The following is a 22,170-nucleotide window of genomic DNA, read 5'->3' on the forward strand; positions in this document are numbered from 1 at the left end:
CTGCTATTCTGAATAATAGGCTAATTAGTTTCCTGCTTTACACAGGATTGAATATGGATTATCATAGTTCAACAGTCAATAACTGATTAAATAAACCTTTTTTTATATAAGTACTTTCAAGGATTTGAAAGTCCACTCAGACCCAAGGTCAATTACCTTGATATTAAGAATTCCAAAATTTGATTTTTTTATGGGAATGTCATCTTTAAAGGCTTCGTCTTGTACCTCCTGTAACAGATATAATTTGTACCTTTTTTCTAATATGCCTTCTCTGCTCCTTGTTTGCCCTTGCTTCATCTTGTACCTCCTGCAACTCTTCTTTTGCATTACGAAATCCTCGAATGTTATCAATTGGCCATGCTGACATACCATAAGACTAAAAAGGGATTGAAGAAATAAATCCAGTATTATCATCAAGGCCTCAAAAACCGCAAGAGCGCCGCTCACAGAAAAAATCGAACCCGCTCCACCTTGAAGTAAACAACTTCAAATATTTGTGCCAACAAATGATATTTTCTCTTTAAATTGCACTATTTTCTGGTCATAGAATAGAAATAAAGGGTGCAGCATTATCCTTTACATGCAAATAATGTGTCCTCGGCAGTAAAAACATTTAAATAATGGGTTCGGCTGCGCCTCACTGCGCCTCACCCATTATTTACGTTTTTACTGCCTCGGACACATTATTTGGGTGTAAAAGGATAATGCATTATTACCCTTTATTTCTTAAATATGAGGTTAACTTGGTCAGAAACTGAAACACAGGCAACAACATTGGGGGGATTCCCCCCTAGCAAAATATTGGGGGTTTATCCCCCATCCCCCCCAGGATCTACGCCTATGGCCGCAGAAAAAAACCCAATCATTCATAATGCTGTCTTACCCTCTGTTGAAATTTACCCCACACACACTGTATATAATATACTCACTGTATACACTATGATGCCAAGAGTTCCTAACAATGTAATGGCTCCTACCAGGAAATATAATGCGGTCTCACCCTCTGAAAAATAAGCAAGAATTTGTAAGCAGTCAAGTAAGCTCAGTCGTTAAGGCGTTCGAATATGGTGCGAGAGGTTGCGGGTTCGAACCCCGGTGGTGGTTAGTACACTCTGACAAGGAACTTACTGCTACTTGTTTTGTTTTAACCTGTACAAAACTTGGAAAGCTGATCCTAGCTGCGAAGGTCTATTGTGGAATATCATTTATTGGTTTATGGAATGATGTAGGACCGTAGTGGTCAGCGACGTGTGCTGAGTTTTGTTGTGCCTGTTCGTAGCGCACTATAAATCACTGCGGTTTTTTATTCTTCTCTAGCTCTATACTATTTTTTACCTTGGCAAGTCAGAGATGACGACACTTTTCATTGAGCCCAGCTCCCCATTTGCAAGCATTCGCCCTAAGGGCTCATATATATACACACACACGTTCAAAGATGCTGCATAGATGACCGCGTGGAACAGCTGCCTCAGCAACTTGCCTGTATGAGGTGTTTCACAGATACACCACAAATGACTGACACACACAGAATATCATGCTAGTGCATGATCCCCAATTAATATCAGACAACCTAGACCTATCAAACCAACTAAAATGTGGATTACTCATGATGATCAAAATTTGCTTCCTTCTGTACAAAACATGTATACTGAACTATTCCAGTTGACATCCATACACCCCCTATGGAAGATAAGTCCTTAATCTTCCCCACAGGGAGTGTGAATTTCAAATGGGGTTACCTGAATGGGTGACTCAATTTGAAATCTACACCCCATGTGTGGGAGATTTCATGTCTTCCATAGGGGTGTATGGATTTCAACAGGAATAGCCCAATGTCTTATACGTTGTTGGACGGGAAAAACCTCCTGTGTGTCATTGGCCCCTGAACATGTTTAAAGAAAAACCTCCCATGTAACCTGGTGACAGTTTTATTTTAAACATGTTCAGGGGCCATAAGCACATAGGAGGTTTAACTTACTACTGTCTCCTAACTCATTGACTAGAAACTGGAATTCCTGCCAGTTGGAAATATTTTTGTCTTCTGGAATCGATTGAAGTGGTACAAACGCACTGCATGATGGGAAAAAAGACACAAGGTTGCCATAGTAAGAGTTATTATAAATATTTGTCTTATTTACTACTATACAGGCTAACAGCATAAGTTTGCTATTTATGTGGACATTAAAGAAAGAAACAGAATTATGGAAGACAAAGATCAAGGGAAAGAAGGTCACTCCCAACAAACCAAGTGAACAATGTCACTGTCAGCCTTTGGATAAAGAGAGAGAAAATTCTTTAAAATCCAACCCCAACTGCCATATAGAGACGTGTGGGGTGTGGGTGTGTGTGTGTATAGACCATGTGACATCATTATTTATCAACAAAGCAAGGGACTGGTCCTGAAAGAACCGCTACACTGTTCAATGGCTTTCTTCAGTTTGTCCACTCTGAAGTACAAAGTGACAATGCACGCCTGTACCGTGCGTTAACAGTGCGTATTGCTGCATTTCTGCTGCAGGTATGCGTGCCTTCAAAGTCGGCACAATGTGTGCATCCGCGTCAGTACTTTGTACTTCAGAGTAGACTGACTGTTGTACTATATGAAATGTGGTGGGCGATTTAAAATGCATGTGCCCTGAGCAAGCTACGATGCGTACGCACACTGCAGGACAAAGAACAATGAATATTGCCATAATTCATGCGCATACTGCCGGGCAATGACGTCACATGTCAAGTGGTCTATACTTCACGTAGACCAGTGTGGTTTTTGTAAAAATCATTTTTGGAGTCTGTTGTTTGACGGGACAACGACAGTAAATAATGGTGGTGGGCATCATTTTGGCTGTGTGTTACTGTTACAACTGCACGCAAAGAGCAAAAAAATCAATTGTGACATGATCAAGGAATTGTGGAATGAGTCACATTTCAATTTGAATTTGTTTACATCATTTTCTGGCAGTTTACAAATGCTTCATTTTGATGCAAACCCCATCAAAATCGGACTTCTGGTTACCGAGTTATGAGCAAATTATCAATGGCTGAAAACAATATAAAACAAAAGAATTTGAGCACTGTTTTGCCAATATCTCAGAAGCAATATTAGCGACATCCGACTCATTCCCCTTGATCATGTCACAATTGTACACTATATTTTAGCCCAAAATTAAAGTGAAATTTTGATTTGCAAGGTCATTTTTCAATTTTACACTAAAATTAAGATGAACTTATGTGTGTACCACTCAATTCTACACTATGTGGGAGGTTAAGGTGGTTGGAGTTGGTTTTAAGGGGGTTGAAATTTTCTTTTGGGGGGTCAAGTGAGCAAAACAACTCATCAGGCCGTTCAACACACCCATACTGACGATATGGTCAGCTTATTTGGCGAGATGGCCGAGCGGTTAAGGCGTTGCGCTGTCGCCCGGGAGATACGATCAGTGCGGGTTCGAGCCTTGGGCTTGCCTTAGGTGAAAATTCTCTTCCCTCCCAAAAAGTTCCTATATGGTCTTCCCTCCCAAAAAGTTCCTATATGGTCAGGAATCCTTCAATTAAGTCCAGTTACATCACAGAATTGAATTTAATTGTAGAATTTCTTCTCGCCCCCATACACTGCTTAGCACGTGCAGATATAGGTAGTGTATGTGTGACGTCCGTGATTCGGAAGTCACATAAAGCAGTTGGTCCTGTGTTCAGGAGGATTCATCCCTGTGCACGTTAAAGTGTCAGAGCTATTCGAAAAGAGAAGGGGGACCATCCCCGGTTCTGATATCTGCACTCATCCACTCTAGGTTCCAGAGTTACGTAAGCGACTTGCGGTATTCCGCCCTGCTGACTAAAAACGCAGAAGGTTCAGAAGGTATGCATTAATGACAATGCTATACTCACCCAATGACCAATAGCACACCAGCAGCAAACAGGAAGCAGGATGTATATTTCAACGCTGTGCAGATTCTCTGTAATAAACACACAGAGGGTTTCACATGATTAGTGTCACAAGAAGGCCCTATCTGCAACCAGGGTCTTAGCTAACACACAGAGGGTTTCACATGATTAGTGTCACAAGAAGGCCCTATCTGCAACCAGGGTCTTAGCTAACACACAGAGGGTTTCACATGATTAGTGTCACAAGAAGGCCCTATCTGCAACCAGGGTCTTAGCTAACACACAGAGGGTTTCACATGATTAGTGTCACAAAAGGTCCTATCTGCAACCAGGGTCTTAGCTAATAAACACACAGAGGGTTTCACATGATTAGTGTCACAAGAAGGCCCTATCTGCAACCAGGGTCTTAGCTAACACACAGAGGGTTTCACATGATTAGTGTCACAAAAAGGTCCTATCTGCAACCAGGGTCTTAGCTAATAAACACACAGAGGGTTTCACATGATTAGTGTCACAAGAAGGCCCTATCTGCAACCAGGGTCTTAGCTAATAAACACACAGAGGGTTTCACATGATTAGTGTCACAAGAAGGCCCTATCTGCAACCAGGGTCTTAGCTAATAAACACACAGAGGGTTTCACATGATTAGTGTCACAAGAAGGCCCTATCTGCAACAAGGGTCTTAGCTAATAAACACACAGAGGGTTTCACATGATTAGTGTCACAAGAAAGCCCTATCTGCAACCAGGGTCTTAGCTAATAAACACACAGAGGGTTTCACATGATTAGTGTCACAAGAAGGCCCTATCTGCAACCAGGGTCTTAGCTAGGAATTGACAAATCCCTGTGATTTTCACCAAAACTCTACATATCTGTCCAAAATTTGACCCTGAAAACATAAACCAGACCTTAGCCCCTTCTGGTGGTTCAGTCAGTTCAAATAGCAATAGCTATAGACTTGGGTTTATTAGTCTTGTCTTCTTTTGAGTTCACAGAACTTATTTAAGTATTAATGTTATAATTTAGTGTGCATCACAGGGATTAATTTGCTTGTCCATGGAGCAAAATACTCATCCAAAATAACGGGTGGTCGGATGTACAACAGCTGCCAGGTGACACATTATGAGATGTATATAAAATATAGAATGCAGAAATTGGCGAATGTCTATAGGGCAGCACAGAAAGAGGGATAAGTGCAAGAATGCCCTTTCAGTAATAGCTGCCAGGTGACACATTATGAGATGTATATAGTACAGAATGCAAAAATTGTCAAATGGCTATAAATACAGAAACAAGAATACTTGTTTATAGTCTATATATCTACCTCCAGTCACCGGCAATAGCTTTGAAGTTCAGTATGATGATTGAATCATGACTGTACCGTGTACGTGACATCATGATTTATATAAATGATGATTGCAAGCAATGCATTGGCCATATGTTGGCTTAGCGTTACTTGGTGCGTGTACATACTTTTACACGCCTTCTTCATAGTAGACTAGTGTGAATGGTATGATCATAAAGAAACACACAGTAATGCAGACATACAAACAAACAAACAAGAATACCTGTTTGGTAGTAGTGTCTTCATCGCCTTCTTCATAGTAGAACAGTGTGAATGGTATGATCATAAAGAAACACACAGTAATGCAGGCATATAGGGCTGTAATGAATAGAAAATCAAACAAGAATGTTTAAAGCCACCGGACTACTGGAAAACAAGTAGTTTAAAACTGACGTAAAATGTATCACCACCATAAAAACAAGAGCACCAATGGTACTGTGGCTCTATGCTTCTTTGGTGGGAAAGCGATTGTTCTTGAAGTCGAATGCGCAACAGGTTGGTAGCTGACCCCTAGGTGACACCAGATGACCCCGAAATGACCTTCCAAAAATTTGACCCCAAATGTTGACTGTACCCACCAAGTTTCATGCCCATACGACAGTTTTTGCTCATTTGACCTCAGATGACCCCTGGATGACCTCAGTTGACCTTGACCCACTAACCAATACAAACTTAATTGTTATGCCTGGGGTCAAGATGCACCCACCAAGTTTGAGGAACATGCTACCCCACAAAATTTGGCTCCAAATGTTGACTGTACCCAGTTTCATGTCCATACGACAGTTTTTAGTAATTTGACCTCAGATAACCCCTGGTTGACCCCCGAATAACCTGAAATGACCTTCCAAAAAAAATTTGACTCCAAATGTTGACTGTACCCACCAAGTTTCATGCCCATACGACAGTTTTGAGTAATTTGACCTCAGATGACCCCTGGGTGACCTTGAATGACCCCGAAATGAGCATCCGAAAATTTAACTCTAAATGTTGACTGTACCTACCAAGTTTCATGCCCATATGACAGTTTTTAGTAATTTGACCTCAGATAACCCCTGGGTGACCTTGGATGACCTTCCATAAATTTGACTCTAAATGTTGACTGTACCCAACAAGTTTCATGGCAATACGACAGTTTTTAGCAATTTGACTTCAGATGACCCATGGGTGACCTTGAATGACCCTGAAATGTCCTTCTGAAAATTTGACTCTAAATGTTGACTGTACCCACCAAGTTTCATGCCCATATACAAGTTTTTAGTGATTTGACCTCACATGACCCTTTGGTGACCTCGGATGACCCTGAAATGACCTTCCAAAAATTTGCCTCTTAATGTTGACTGTACCCACCAAGTTTCATGCCCATACGACAGTTTTTAGTAATTTGACCTCAGATGACCCCTGGATGACCTTGGTTGACCCCGAAATGACTTTCCAAAAATTTGACTCTAAATGTTGACTGTACCCACCAAGTTTCATGCCCATACGACAGTTTTTAGTAATTTGACCTCAGATGACCCCTGGATGACCTCGGGTGACCTTGACCCACGAAACAATACACACTTGTTTTGTCTGGGGTCAAGATGCACCCACCCACCAAGTTTGAAGAATGTGTGACCCCCAGTCTCTGAGAAAATAGGTTTTTGCCTGTTATGCACAAATTATGCAAATTAAGTATTTCATAACCATACTTTGTGCTCAAAATCGAATCAGGTCGAGACCCTCTAGTCATGCTACCCCCTATCAAGTTACATCATCATAGCGCTAAGGGTTCTTATGGATCCCCATATACAGCTCCACAAACTATTTCTTCAGATTTCCAACCATATTTGTAGAAGTGTTCCGCATAAATTATGCAAATTATAAACAACTAAATGCGCATAATCTTTGCCAAAAAACTAACCAGGTGATCAGCAGGTGTGTATCGTTCCCAGGGGTAGCGCTAGAACTAAACACTCCAGTGTACGCAGGGACCCCCAACTTGCAGAAAATTAAATTAGGGGGTCCGGAGTAGAGTTTGGCGAGTCCGATTTGCACAAATGCAGCATAAATATGCCTGCAATAGCGCTAGATTGAAAAAACTGGGGATCTGCAGGGACCCCTGAACTTGCAGAAAATTTAAAAATAGGTCATGTTGGCTTTCCTCAACGCAAACTTTTAGACTAGGGTTTATTGATTTTATTTTCATAGGTGACTGCACACCCAGCACTCTTTGTATACTCATCTCCTTCAATCCACTCATAAACTGTTGTCCAATGTCATCATCCACTTCAGATACTTGACTGAAGTACCAAGTATAGCAATTACTTGCGTTGGAGTCACTCAACCGTGTCCCTCATTTGGAGACATTTGAGTAGATTCTATTCTAAATGTTTGCGTTGCTCAGAGCCAGCATGTGGTCCGAACTCTATTTTGGTGGGTCCGGGACCCCAAAAAGCAACCTAGCGCTATACCCCTAATCGTTCCTGCCACCAGGTTTCGTTACCATGCGCCCAATGGATCTTCAGATCTTGCCATCAATTTATGCTGATTTTTGCATTCACCGAAAACATACGGTTACGGAGCAAACTTGTATATGCTTCCTCCCACCAAGTAATGTCCCCGCAGGTCTTACGGTTCCCCAGATACAGCTCCGGACGGACACACGCCCCCTCCCCCACACACACGGACAGACAGAAATAGTGATTACTAAGGCCCATCCTGAACGAGGTATCGGTACATGAGACCAGATATAAACATAGATCAGACGAGACAAAAATCAAACCCTCACTCTTTTGCAGTGTTTGTATCCAAAGCTTATGCTTACATTTACAACATTACTTTAATCAAATTCGGAAGACTGAACAGTCACTTCCGGGTCCATTTATCTACATCTGCACCATTGATCCATTTCAGACTCCGACTTAATCCAGAATTTATCCTCATCTAACAAATACTCATGATTTTCTTCTTCATCTAAAACATTTGCGACATTATTTGCACAACTGAATCACTGCAATAATAATCTTTCCAAAACTACGACTTTCGCCATTAGAATTGTTTATTGTGAACACATGTGCGAATGGTAGAGGGCTGACATCCTGAATTAATTGCATTACGTCATGCTCATCACTCTCTACACAGCCGCTGTGGTTCCGGTCCCTTCACTTCTAGTGTGGAGCGAAGCGGACCAAAGCGGCTGGTGTAGAGACTGAAAATTATATTCATTCCTGATTCATTCATAAAATTCACTGCAGCGTCGATTCTACTACATGGGTGACGTCGCATGCGAATTGAAAACAGCAGCAAATTAATTTCCGACATTTTCTTTCGAGATTTATGAAGAAAATATGAATGTTTTTCAACAGATCATCAAATTACTTTATTATATATATTTTTTTCAATTGGTAGCGTTACCCACACGCTTTATATATATTGCTCCCACGCTTTTTAGAAACCCACCATTTATTCCACAAAATTTTAACCCCCACCCTTTTACAGATTTTCAGAATTCCCAACCCCACGCTGGTAGAAAGCGTGCCGCACAAACAATGCCAGCTGTGACCTTCACTGGCGAGACGTTGTTTTCAGGGTTGTCAAACCCGCGATTTGGTAACCCAATTGGGCGACTTTTTGAAGATTTTAACCGGGACAATTTCCTGCCTCATAGAATACAAAGGGTAAAGAAAAAAAATTGGGCGACTTTTTTCGATTATTTGATTCGGGCTGAATTTTGTTTGGCAACCCTGGTTATTTAGCGTTAATTTAACTAAATTACTACGCCACTGGTCTCTAAATATTTTGAAGTGTTGTCCCATGGTGACGAAACTCCCGAGAACTCAATAAACAATCTGGACAAAGGAATCATCCAATCACGTTTCTAGCCATGTGAGATCACCGCAAAAATTCATGATAAAAGGTCACTTTCCCAAAGAAAAATAGTGCAATCCGTCAATTCCCGCCATGATCTCACTTAACTTAAATTACTCAGACCAAAATAATCTCTAGCGCATACAGGGAACCAAGCAAAAGATAGAAATGACTTGTTTCTCGTGGACTTTTGACTTTTCTCACTTCAAAATAAGTACTTTCCCCACCCCAAATTCACCTCTAAAGGAGTGCAATCGATTGAAAAATAACTGAGCAAAGCTTAGAACCCAATTTGATATCTAAATATCACACACAAAAAAAGCCTTAGTATAAACAAGCAGTGCCGGAAGTTGCCGAAAAATGAGGTAAAATATGGCTACCATCGAGCTGGAGTCCTTAGGCCCATTAGCTCCGCTAAGAGCCAAAAATTATCACATATGTGATGTGATCTGTTAAACTCCTTCACATGTCGCATTATCCTATTTTGTTTTATAAAGATAATAAAAGTTTAAACTCGTAACTATTCCTTTTATCTTTTTTTAATCCTTCTTTGCTCATATCTTTCGATGGTGAAGCCACGGGTATAAAATGAAAACAGTTCTAAAAAGAGTTGTAAATTTCCATGTTTCTTATCTACAAAATTTAAAAATTTAAAAAGTTACCATGTGAAGGGTTTCACAGATTATACCCAAATGTATTACGTATACACCAAAATGTATATTTTGAGATTTAGTTTTGGTACAATTCTGGTTTACCCTGCAAACACTGTATTCCTGTACAACATTTTCTGGTTTACCCTGTTTTAGGGTTAGGTTTAAGGTAGGGTTATACTTGTGCGCAGGGTATACCAGAATTATTCCTTATTTTTATTCAACAACTTATGGACAATGGCGGCTTATAAAATCAAGTAAACATTTCAAAAAAAGTAACTAAACCCCTTTAAATAATGACCATTATTATTAAAAAACGGGTGATTGTATTACAAATCTGTAAAATGCTTTGGAAGCAGAATTTATTTCTGCACATTTTGACACTTCATTTGCAACAATTGACTAAATATTGACGTCACAGCTTACATTTAAATCAATGTAACCCAAGATTTGAAAGTTGCAGTAAATTGTATTGATTTTGTATTCAGTATAATGGAAGGAAATCTGTGTAATGATATCTGAGTGTTTTTGTATTGTAAAAATTTGTATGTAAGTGCAACTTTCAAATCTGGACATCACTTCATTAAATTGACTGCTGTTTTATTGTTTTCTGGACTATCGTATCAAATGAGGTGTCAAAATGCGCAGAAATAAATTCTGTTTCCAACGCATTTTACAGATTTGTAACACAATATCACCTTTTTGAATAATGGCCATTATTTAAGGGGGGATAGTTACTTTTTTTGAGATGTTTACATATGTATCAGGTGCATGTCCCTACTCACCATAATAGCTATACAGTAACGTATCTTCAAGATGTTGTCTTGTTGAGTTGGACTCGGCCCATTGCTATAAATAACAATAAGACATATCTAATTTATATTAGCTTATTATATTTAGAAAGCATTTATCATCTCATATAATACAGGCGACATCATTTTTTAAGTAAAACAACAAGACAAAAGCCGAGTTGTTTAAATTAAAAAATAATGATGTCGCGTGTTGAAATGTCATGCAATATCATTTTATAGATACCGTATAATATCATGCAATGTCATGTCATGTAATGTCATATCATGCAATGTCATGTCGTTTAATGTCATGTCATGCAATGTCATATCATGTGATATCCTCATATCATGTCATGTCATGCAATGTCATGTTTTACATACCGTATAACTGCCATTCTCATCCTTCATAAACGACACAACAATGCAATACTCATCAATGTCATATCATGTCATGTGACGTCCTATCATGTCATATCATATCATGCAATGTCATGTCATATCATGCAATGTCATGTCATGTTATGTCATGTTTTACATACCGTATAATTGCCATTTTCATCCTTCATAAATGACACAACAAACACATCAATTATGCAAAAGAAAATCATCAGAACATGCACTTATTCACTCTGGCTGGATCATTCAACCCCTCTTTTCATTTCCTTAAAAAAACTAAAAATTCGTGATATTTACACGTTTCAACTAGCAACTCATATGTATCGTTACCACCATGACCTCCTCCCACAGGACTTACCAAATAATCATTTCATGACTAATTCTGAAATTCATAATTATGAGACCAGACAGGCCCTTGACCTTAACATCGCGACGACAAACACACTGCTAGCCAAGAACACAATTAAAACCCAGGGACCTACCACTTGGAATTCACTGAATGACGACATTAAAAACTCTTGCTCCCTATCCTCCTTTAAAAAACGAATGAAAAATTATATCCTGGATCAATACCACTCTGAAACCGTCAATAATGAGTACGCATCAATCATGTAAATTTCCTTCCCCCCCCCCCCTTGATGTTTTTTTTTCTGCACCCTCATTTTCATGGATGTTCTAGTTCATATCAAAAGAATTCTTGTCAAATATATTCATGTGGTATATGCATGTACCTAATATGACATCCATTTACTGTTTTTCTTTTCTTTGCAAAAATTTTATTTTTATATTTAACTAGATTTCGCGGTTCTCGGGTCGGGCGCTTCTCGTGATAGGCCTATTTCTAATTATTATCCAAACCCGTTACCCATATACCTGCCCTGACTTTTTAAACTACTATGAAATGCGTCGCTCAATGATCAAGACCCAACTTGTCACAGCTTAATCAACTCTGTTTGTTTTATAGGTGTGATGCTTACTTCGGTAGTTCGGTAGGCCTACCCATAATCTGGAAACCCATCATTCGCCTCTTCCAAGCCCTGCCCTGTTATCACATTTAGAGAAACCGAAATTAGTATCTGGACGTGTATATAGGCCGTTACTAAAGTAATGAAATCAATCGCGAGAAACGTGAACGCAAAAACGGTTATAGGCCTTACCACAACGGATAATTTTTATGTTAACCATTCTGGAGGATTCCGGAAATAGTCATGTTCTGCTGAATTTTTTTTTAGGCCTATATGCACGTGTTTGGTGTGTGCACATGTTCGGTATTGAAATATGTGTTGAAATAAGGCCTTAATTATTGGTCCGATGAGATGCACCTGTCTTCTTTTTGTCACACTGTAATGCTTTTCCGATGCGCGCACTGTACTCCGCGACACTCCCGCTGATACTCCGCGATAAGCGCATCACGAAAGCATGCGATAGTGCACGCGCGTGAACGCGAAAACTTGCTGGACGCTTGAACGCCATAGCGCTGCATGGACGGACGGACGGACACGCTATTATTAGTATCAAGATAAATTATTAAATTCTATGTCTTTCATTGTAATATTTTCATGTAACCTTGGGTGCCATCAGCCACACGCTCAGCGTTCTTGATGGCATCCACATCTCATATAATTTATAATGTATTTGATTATCTGTATTTAATAATAATTTGTATATATGTGAGAAGAAACCAAATAAACTTGAATTGAATTGAATTGAATAGGCACCAATGCAATACTCATCAATGTCATATCATGTCATGTGATGTCCTATCATGTCATATCATATCATGCAATGTCATGTCATATCATGCAATGTCATGTCATATCATGCAATATGTCATGTCATGTTATGTCATGTTTTACATACCATATAATTGCCATTTTCATCCTTCATAAATGACACAACAAACACGTCAATTCTAATAGGCACCAATGCAATACTCATCAATGTCATATCATGTCATGTGACGTCCTATCATGTCATATCATATCATGCAATGTCATGTCATATCATGCAATGTCATGTCATGTTATGCCATGTTTTACATACCGTATAATTGCCATTTTCATCCTTCATAAACGACACAACAAACACGTCAATAGGCACCAATGCAATACTCATCAATGTCACAGTAAGGGAGAAGATGGCTGCAAAAAGAAGAAGAATGCAAATATCGTATTAAACTTTTGTAGGTCTTGTGGTTCTTGTGTTATGTTGTAAAGAGGGCTGGCACAGCAACACGTTTGTAAAACGTACATAACTCATTAACAACAATAAATCAAGCACGTTTCCAAAGTATATGATTTGTAGAATGAATTTCAAGTGAACATCAAAGTGTTATTTTTCAATAATATATTGATTTAAATAATGAAAATCAATGTTTTTTGGCTGCTTCGACCAACAATACGTCGTCTACCTTTAATGCTGGTTTCATACTTTCCTGCCGCTTGCCGCTTTGAAGAAGATTTTGTTTCACTGCGCAGTCGCACCAAAAACGCTAGCGGTGACCAGCGGCAAGCCGATATATCGATCACTCCGCCGCTTTGCCCCCGTGGCAGCACCGCTGGGAGTTGAATTCAAGTCAACTCAGAGCGGTGCTGCTCTGACGTATGAGAACAAAATACGATTTTGGAGGGTGCTGAGCGGCAAGAGTGGCTTTCAGAGTCATGCCGCTGCTGCTCAGCGATGTGCCGCTCCGCTTGCAGAAAAGTCAAGCAGCATGATGAAGCGTCATGCTGCTCAGCGGCAAGCGGCAGAAAGTATGAAACCAGCATAAGACTAACCCCAAGTCTGACCTTTGACCCTAACCCTGAACCATTGACTCACCTGCTAGCGATGAGCTGCACTCACTGTGGTATTTGCTCTGATAATGCCGAATGTAAAAAAATGAATACACCAGTGCCAGCTGAAAATGCAACAGAAAATCAACAAGATGATTATCAGTCATGTTAACTCTGGTTTGAGCCATGTTAGCCCTGGTTTGAGCCATGTTAGCCCTGGTTTGAGCCATGTTAACCCTGGTTTGAGCCATGTTAACCCTGGTTTGAGCCATGTTAACCCTGGCCTGAGCCATAAAGGGCATGTACATTGATATTTGTCATAGTTTGCACAAAAATCTTATCAGTTATTACTTCATAAACATCATAAAAACATCTTGAACAAGTTCATTTGGATTGTTAGATTTCACTGTTGACATAATTCTTTTTATACAAATCCAATAAAAATGCAGATGTTAAACTCACAATTTAGTGATGTTTCACCACTACACTAGTGGTTTCTTCATTTTTCCAGTCTGAAGAAACCACTAGTGTAGTGGTGAAATGTCACTAAAATGTGAGTTTAACATCTTCATTTTTCCAGTCTGAAGAAACCACTAGTGTAGTGGTGAAACGTCACAAAAATGTGAGTTTAACATCTTCATTTTTATTTGATTTGTATAAAAAGAATTATGTTAACAATCATAAAAACATTGTTATAAAGGTATTTTGGTAAAGAAAAAGTAAAATAAAAATCTCTTACTGGTCGTATGTCATGAACTTGGTACGCTAAAATGGGGGATTCATTACAATTCAACTTTTTTTTCAAGTTTCATTCTAGTTTATTCTTAAAGTACTTGACTATGTTCAAAGTATTTGGTATCAATTTTTTCCTAGAAGTCTGCTCTACAAAATAAAACCATTTGCAGCCCATTTGGACAAGTATTGTGAGAGTTATAGTAAAAAGTCTTCAATTAGGTAACGGGGGATTCGGCGGTGGGGGATTCGGCGGTGGGGGATTCCATAGACATTACACACAAACAGGGCTAAAATGAGTCGCCTATAAATTTACATAAGTAGAGAAGTGAAACACCTGTGGGACTCTGATTTCACATGCACTTCACTGAATGATAGATCTAACTTATGATGCAAACATAATGTGCATTAATGCAATTAATTCATTAGTTAATTGGATGTTAATTAGATACAAATTTTGATCACTTTTTGGCAATGTCCGACCATTCTGCGCTCGCACATATCCCACAAAACAAGGTAGAAGCTTGGATTAACTTGATTTTAATTTAAAAGGAATTTCATAAATATCTCCTTTTAATACAGTTTGGTATTTCAAATATTTAAGATAAAGAATTAAGCATTTATTATCAAATTTAATGACCAGTAGAAGTTGTTGGTCACCTGAGATCAAATCTGTTGCATTTGAGCGACAAGTGTAGGGAATTCAGTATGTGAAATCAAACAGGAAAGGGTGTATACAAACAAGCTAAGCATGATTCAAATGTGGTTATTCCAACAGGTTGTGTTCTTTATGTTGAAATAGATATATATGATACATGAAAACGATAAATTTGTACTTCAGGTTCAAGACCATGAAGACATTATGTGCTCAATATCTGCCTAATAATATGTAAAGTCACCCTGTATAGTACTATTTTGCATAGAGATGACAAATAATGTACTTAACAGCGTACAAAGGAAAATTTAATTACATAGAAGAAAATTAAGTTTGTATATTCCATAACTACACTTACTACATGAAACCTGTTTGATTTTGATGAATTTCATACTAATGAGTCAAACATACACAGATCACCCTGTATTAATATGTTGATCACCCTGTATACTTAATATTTGAGTATAACTGTGGGCAGAAACCCATGACCTATGTATTTCTCTTTCTAATTTACATTTTCAGTCATGAAATATAGGACTGCTACTTGAATAAAGAAGTTAATCTTCAAAATATTTTTTTTTTTTTCAAAAAATATAGGTGAATTTGACCACCCTGTATGTTCAACACAGAACACCACCAGTCGCCCACTTTATTATTTTCTTGTGGGCCATTGTCCTATCTTTCAATATCCACATCTGTTTTGACTTGCACATTTTGGGAGAAAAAGATGACCCAGGTTTATCAAAATTACAAAATATGTATTTTTTTTAATGTTACACCCTATAGGAATTTTACCCACCCTGAATATTGGATCTCTTTTTGCCATATCTAACATCCTTGTAGTATAAGCTTTCCAAAAATGTATATTTGTATACACTTTAAATGTAAGGAATAGAAGTTATGCTTACTTCAGTACATATTGGTGACGTTTATGTCATTTTTCAATGTGTAATATTTTTTGTACCCAGTTCATGACATACGACCTACTAGAGACAGAGTGTTAGCTAGCCACTGTACACCCGTCATTTTGGACAGTTTAATTACTCTTGGGACAGGTAAAATTAATGCCTGTGACATCTATGTTACCTTCTAAAAATTCTGCTTGAATTTATATTTATGTGTACTCAAATACTCATCAAAACAAGACCAGACTAATAAATAACAATAGGTATTTGAACTGAGTGAAGTTCAGTGAACCCTCAAAAGGTGCTGAGGTCTGGATTATGTTCTCAGGGTCAAATTTTGGACAGGCAGTTTTTGTGCAAAATGACAGCAAATGCTAGCAAAGAGCCTGACTGGTGGCCCTCACCTGTAGTTAAATTGACCAAGCCAGTGGTGCGCAGATGCGCGCAAGTGATGCAATAATATCCAAACAAAATTCATGTCCTTGCATTGACAAAAAGCAATGCATGACAGGCACTTATCAAAGATCTGCAGTAAACCGGATGATCAAGAGCGTATTTTCGAGTAAATCGCATATTTACTGCATTGAAGCGCACTTATCCCCGCCCCCCCCCCCCCCCAACTCAACACAAAAGTTGACATCCATGAGAGTTACCGTACCAAATCTTTCAAAGGCCCCCTTTGGAATGATTTTTCATCATATTTACCCCCCTTTTTCATGCAAAATCGAGGACAAAATTAGGCCAAAAACAACCTTTTTGTGGTTTTCAATGACCAGAATTTCAAACACCCCTTTTCAATGATTAGAATTTCAAACACCCCTTACACTAAATATTGACATAAAATTTCTGGATTTTCTCAAACTTATACCGGTAGGGCGCTGGTACCCCTTTTATCCAAATTTCGCGGACAGTGCAAATTAAATACCCCAATTTTGCTGATTTCACTGTCAAATTTCACGGACAGTGCAAATTAAAATAATACCCCCTATGTTGCCAGTGTCACGGTCCTTGGTACTGGTAAAAAAATAACCCATTTTCCGCGCAAATTGGTAACTCTCATGGTTGTCAACTTTTGTGTTGAGTTGGGGGGGGGGCTGGGCACTTGTCCCGGGCCCAGGGCACTTGTCTCTGATTGGCATTATTAAAACTAAGTTGTCATGCATGCATTGTATAATTTATGTGTCATGTGTGTAGATGTAGCTTGAAGTTGGGGTGTACTGGTGCATGACGGTGGGGGTTTGTACTGGTGGGAAAGGGGTACAAACCCCCAACCACCAGTACACTGCAATCTACATGAATTAGTTTTAAATGCCAATGCATTGCTTGCAATCATCATCTTACTATAAATAGGGGAATGTTGTTTGTATCTATGTGAGCATGTAAAGAAAGGCTCCGTCAGTTTCGATCCAAATGTCCCCAAATTCATACCGGAGATCGAGAAATATACCGAGACGGTAATGCACTTTATTTGGTTGAAATCGGTCAAGAATTGGCTGCAAAAACAGTGAAAATATGGGTAAAAACGGGTTTTTTGTTAATGAAAATCAGTTACCAGCCTACGCGTCACTGTAGCTGGCAGGCAGCGCGTCGACGAAGCGTGCGTAATGCGCACTACGCCAATGCACGAGTAAACGTCGCAGAGCCACGGGACTTGCGAGCCAGGGACCAGTGGACATGATAATACGAAAGGAAGGAGAAATAAAGGACAAAAAGGTACATGGACGGGTCACGGGATTATGATAACAGGTGAACACGTCCGTAGACACGTTATGAGAGGACGTAATAAATACGGGAAAAAGATGTGTGTTGTATAAACAACATGAAGCGATACTATAAAGATAAATGAGATTAAAATGAGGACAAAAAAGCACGAGTAATAGGCCAACGGGTTAAAGTAACTAAATGAAACGGCAACGAAACAAAGAAGGAAAGAAACTAATCAGGGAATGTAAAAAAAGCTCAAATAATGAGAACAGAATGAAATAAAAAACATGGAAACGGGAAATCACAAGCAGCAAATAAAAAAGAAGCTAAAAGGGAAATGTAAGAAAGAACAGATTGAGAAAATAATGGGAAAGGGGTTAAATAAATAAATAACATGGAAACGGAAAATAGAAAAAAAGGAAATGCAAGAAGAGACAGATTTAGATTAAAAATGTACCTTTTCAATGATTCTACCTGTTCAGTAATTCTTCCTGTTATAATGAACGCTCACATTTACTCATCTAGCGGGGACCCGCGCGAAGCGCGGGTATCCCGCTAGTATAAATCATGAATGATGTCACGTACACGGTACGTACAGTCATGATTCAATCATCATAATCATCATGATCAGTTCGAATAAATCAGTTCCAGAACAAAATATTAATTTCTGACAGAAATTAATATTCTGTTCTGGGTCTGATTATTGGGACTGATCATGATTCATGACATGGCTGACTTGCTCAAATGATAGTCTTATAACGACCAAAAGATAAATGACTGACTATCCGCATGATCAGTATCATTGAGGACTGAGTTCCGCAGTAGACTACCTAACTAGCCTGTATCTCGTTTCGGCCAAAGAACGTCTGTAATACATACCTGTTTTTAATGACTTTGCAACAATGTTTCTATTGTCAGCAATAACAGCTTGCATTCATACCTTTGAGTTTATATGGTGAATTTTCGTACACATCATAAATAAGTGAAATCAGAATATCCTGAAAGGAATTTAGGTAACGAATTCAACGACACTGACCTCGCAGCAGCTAATGTTTTCATGTAAACATGGCGTCATTAGACATTTTAGCCTACGTTTCAGATCCTACTATCGGATCGTTGAAACAACAATACCTCAATCCCCGGCCTCATTCACGAATTCACTCACCTTCCTACACCACCAGTTGAAATAAAACTCGAAATATCCCGTGTTATTCCTCAAAGCTACATGCACCTTCATTAATAAAAATTGAAATCCTAGTAGGAATCCGTTATCGAAAATTGTTTGATATAAAACGTCAACAAAAGTAATTTTTCTGAAGAGTAGATACCGCGTGTCAAAATGGCGGCCGCAGTCGCATCCCCCAGCTTTGTATGCGGTACCCAGGTCACGGTATGTCTACGTGATTTAACAGTCAAGGTCAGAGGACAGCGCAACCTGGCTGCTGTCATAATATAATGACTCCGCCCAATGAACGGCGCGGCGCTGTCAATCATCCTTATTCACAATCGCTTTGTCGAACAGACTTTTACGCAGGTAAGAGCTCACGCTGTCCTCACTTCAGCGATAATAGGATCAATGAGCGTCAGGCCGACACAATCTGGTTGTGTAGGAGACTATCATCGTGATGCCCACGTTGGAACCATTGGATTACGGAAGAAATATTCATACCAGGACTGAAGCAAATGTGGCCATTTCTATGTTTGTACCGGCAAGTATCGGACATTTTTCAACACGGAGCTAGCGGAAATTACTGCAAATTCGTTCAAGGTAAGCAAAGGGTTGGGGATCGCATTTTTAACTTTGACTAAACTGTTTCGGAGTTAAGGCACGCTAAAAGTAGACCATTTCGGGGGCTGTATTTGGTGTACAGGTGACGTTTTGAACAGAGTAAAAAACGACCACATATTCGCTATTGCTGAAGTATACTCGCCGAATCATGTACCAATACACGTACACAAGGTATTGGTACATGAGATCAGGTATAGTTCCGCAGTCTAGACTTGCACAAGTTGCAGTGCATGCCGCGCCACAAATTGCATTATATAAAGACTTCATTCCCGGCCTACACATACACCGACCCGTAGTTTTTCCCAATAAATCTTTCTTAATAGTCATTTTATACATAAGCTTACCACGAATACGACACAAAATGATATCCATGTCGCAAGCGGTACCACTGCTGGAATCTCCATTTTCAATTTTCTCTGTTTATTTTCTTTTTCCTGTCTAAAGTTCGATGACCTTTCCTTAGAACGTTCAATTCATATGGGTGTATGTCAGAGATTCTGTTCAATATTATTAGTTTTGACACTCCAAATATAACAAGAAATAATACTTTTATGTAAATACTTTAATCACAATTACTCAGTTTAATTTCTACTGCATGCATGTGATAAATTATTATTCAGAACAATTTCCGATGTCGCGTTTTGTGGTTTATATGGGGCCGGTAACCCCTAAAATTCATATGGAAGATCTTATCATTTACAGGTCAAAGTGTAATTTATACGTATTCTCCAGAGGGCGTTTGACTAAAATAATGAGCTGCCCTGATGAGCTGCAGGGTTAACACAAGGCAGCATTTCGTGATGTGTGATTGTGATTTGATTCACTGCAATATTTTTTTGTGTTTTTTTTTTTTGTCTTTTTAAATTTTTTTCCCCGGGATTTTTTTAAACATTTCAAGAAACAAACTCACAAGGCAGTGAACAGTAAGACAAACAAAACACACAGACACACACAATTATAGGTTAATGAACGCGTATTAGGCCTACTTATTGGGAGAGAAATTAGACAAAATAATGCACGCGTGCTGATGTTGATGCGTCTAAGGCCGTATAAAATTAATATTTTGGTTCTCGTCCAGAGGATTTTCATGAATTGATGAGGGAGGGAGGTGTTTTTTTTTTTTTTTTTTTTTTTTTCCAATGTAAAATCAGCATTGTCAGTAGTTTTCGGTCTTTTCAAACAGTGCTCGAGGAAACGATGAGGCACTTTTTTTTTATTTAAATGTGAGATTCTGAGGGATAAACCCCCTAGAGTACCACAAAAAGACTTGGAAGTGATCCTTGTTCTCTAATAAACTTATTTATATGTATGAAAAATTCATGAATCATTCCAAAGTCTAAAATAATTGAAAAATCTAAAAAAAAAAAAAAAAAATCTGACAAATCCCAGAAATTGACGAGGAGGGACGAGAACCAAAACATTAATTTTATACGGCCTAATGCACGAGCCCCGAAGGGGGGAGTGCATTAGACGCATCAACATCAGCACAAGTGCATTATTTTGTCTAATTTCTCGAGCAATAAGTAATAGGCCTACAAGTTTATTAATCTATTTCATACACGAGAAGAAAAAAACACGTGATTTTTACTTTTTTTTATATAACAAATTAGGCCTATCACTAAAAATGTTGGAAAACAGAACCAAATCTAAATGCATCAACCCGCCCAAAAAATGAATCAATCCTACGCGACGCGAACGCGCGCGAAACACTGCGCGTAGTACGCGGAGTGCACAATATACACAATCAATGCATGTTTCGTACTTTTCTGATTGGCTGCTTTGATATAAGAGTGTATGAAACCAGATTCATAACCTCATTAATAAACGCGATGCGTGCGATCCAATCATATTTTATTATTTGCGAAAACGCGAACGCAAATCGAGGTCATTAATATCTCACAATTGACCGCAAAATGCGTAATTGTTCCAATGTCGCACACAATTGACTTCTGCGTGCGCGGTATTGTGCGTCCAACAAACTGCGCGCGCGCTGGCTGCCGTATTTGGATTGCGCGCTACCATATTTGCACAGATTGTGATACGCACTTTTGTTATTGGTCGTTCTGTTTTAGCCTGATCGATTTTTGGCAAGGGAAGATGTAAAAATCATCTATTTTTATAAACTTTTGAGCAAAATTTTGTGTTATTTTGTAAGGTGAAGAGATTAAAGTGACGAAAGTTATGAATGAGGTTAATAACTTTGCATCGGTAATATGTCGGGCATTGTGAAAAATCTAAACATTTTGCTTTGGACCTCGGAATATCCCGCGGGGCTACGCCCCTCGGGATATTCCTCGGTTCCAAAGGCAAAATGTTTAGATTTTTCACAATGCCCTCCAAATAACCGATGCGCAGTTATTAACCTCTAAATAATAGGCGGCATGACTGGCTTGAAAATTTAATAATTTAATTCAATAAAAAGTACAGGCCCGGAGTAAGGGACCGTTTAAATATTGTGTGAATGCTGCTATCTACTGAAAAAAGCTCATATTACATTGTGTGTGAATGCTGCTATCGGACGATAGCTACGGTATTAGGGGAAGGTGGGGCATAACGGAACACTTAACTTTGAGGATGCTCTGTGACGTCACCATAAGTAATATGACTGTAAAAATTATATATTCAGTTGAAGTTTGTATTTACCTTTAATATACCATTAACCAATATAACTTGAACCAAAAAAATAAAAAAAAATCCGTTTTGC

The 22,170-nt window shown here is 38.8% G+C and overlaps 1 protein-coding gene across 1 annotated transcript in view; it reads right to left on the reverse strand.

Annotated features, from left to right (window-relative positions):
* The window catches only part of LOC140138936 (probable lysosomal cobalamin transporter), a 33,297-nt gene extending 13,389 nt beyond the window's left edge, over positions 1 to 19,908 (reverse strand). Inside the window, exons 1-9 of the mRNA XM_072160719.1 lie at positions 19,811 to 19,908; positions 13,728 to 13,806; positions 12,951 to 13,048; positions 10,506 to 10,569; positions 5,448 to 5,542; positions 3,883 to 3,950; positions 1,979 to 2,070; positions 930 to 1,003; positions 251 to 376 (exon numbers count right to left, since the gene is read on the reverse strand). Coding sequence (XP_072016820.1) covers positions 251 to 376; positions 930 to 1,003; positions 1,979 to 2,070; positions 3,883 to 3,950; positions 5,448 to 5,542; positions 10,506 to 10,569; positions 12,951 to 13,048; positions 13,728 to 13,806; positions 19,811 to 19,870 — 756 coding nt within the window. The 5' untranslated portion in view covers positions 19,871 to 19,908. The remainder of the gene's footprint in view (positions 1 to 250; positions 377 to 929; positions 1,004 to 1,978; positions 2,071 to 3,882; positions 3,951 to 5,447; positions 5,543 to 10,505; positions 10,570 to 12,950; positions 13,049 to 13,727; positions 13,807 to 19,810) is intronic.
* Between the last annotated feature and the right edge of the window lie 2,262 nt (positions 19,909 to 22,170).

Source organism: Amphiura filiformis, chromosome 18 (genome assembly GCF_039555335.1).
Source record: "Amphiura filiformis chromosome 18, Afil_fr2py, whole genome shotgun sequence".
In the NCBI taxonomy this organism is placed as follows: domain Eukaryota; kingdom Metazoa; phylum Echinodermata; class Ophiuroidea; order Amphilepidida; family Amphiuridae; genus Amphiura; species Amphiura filiformis.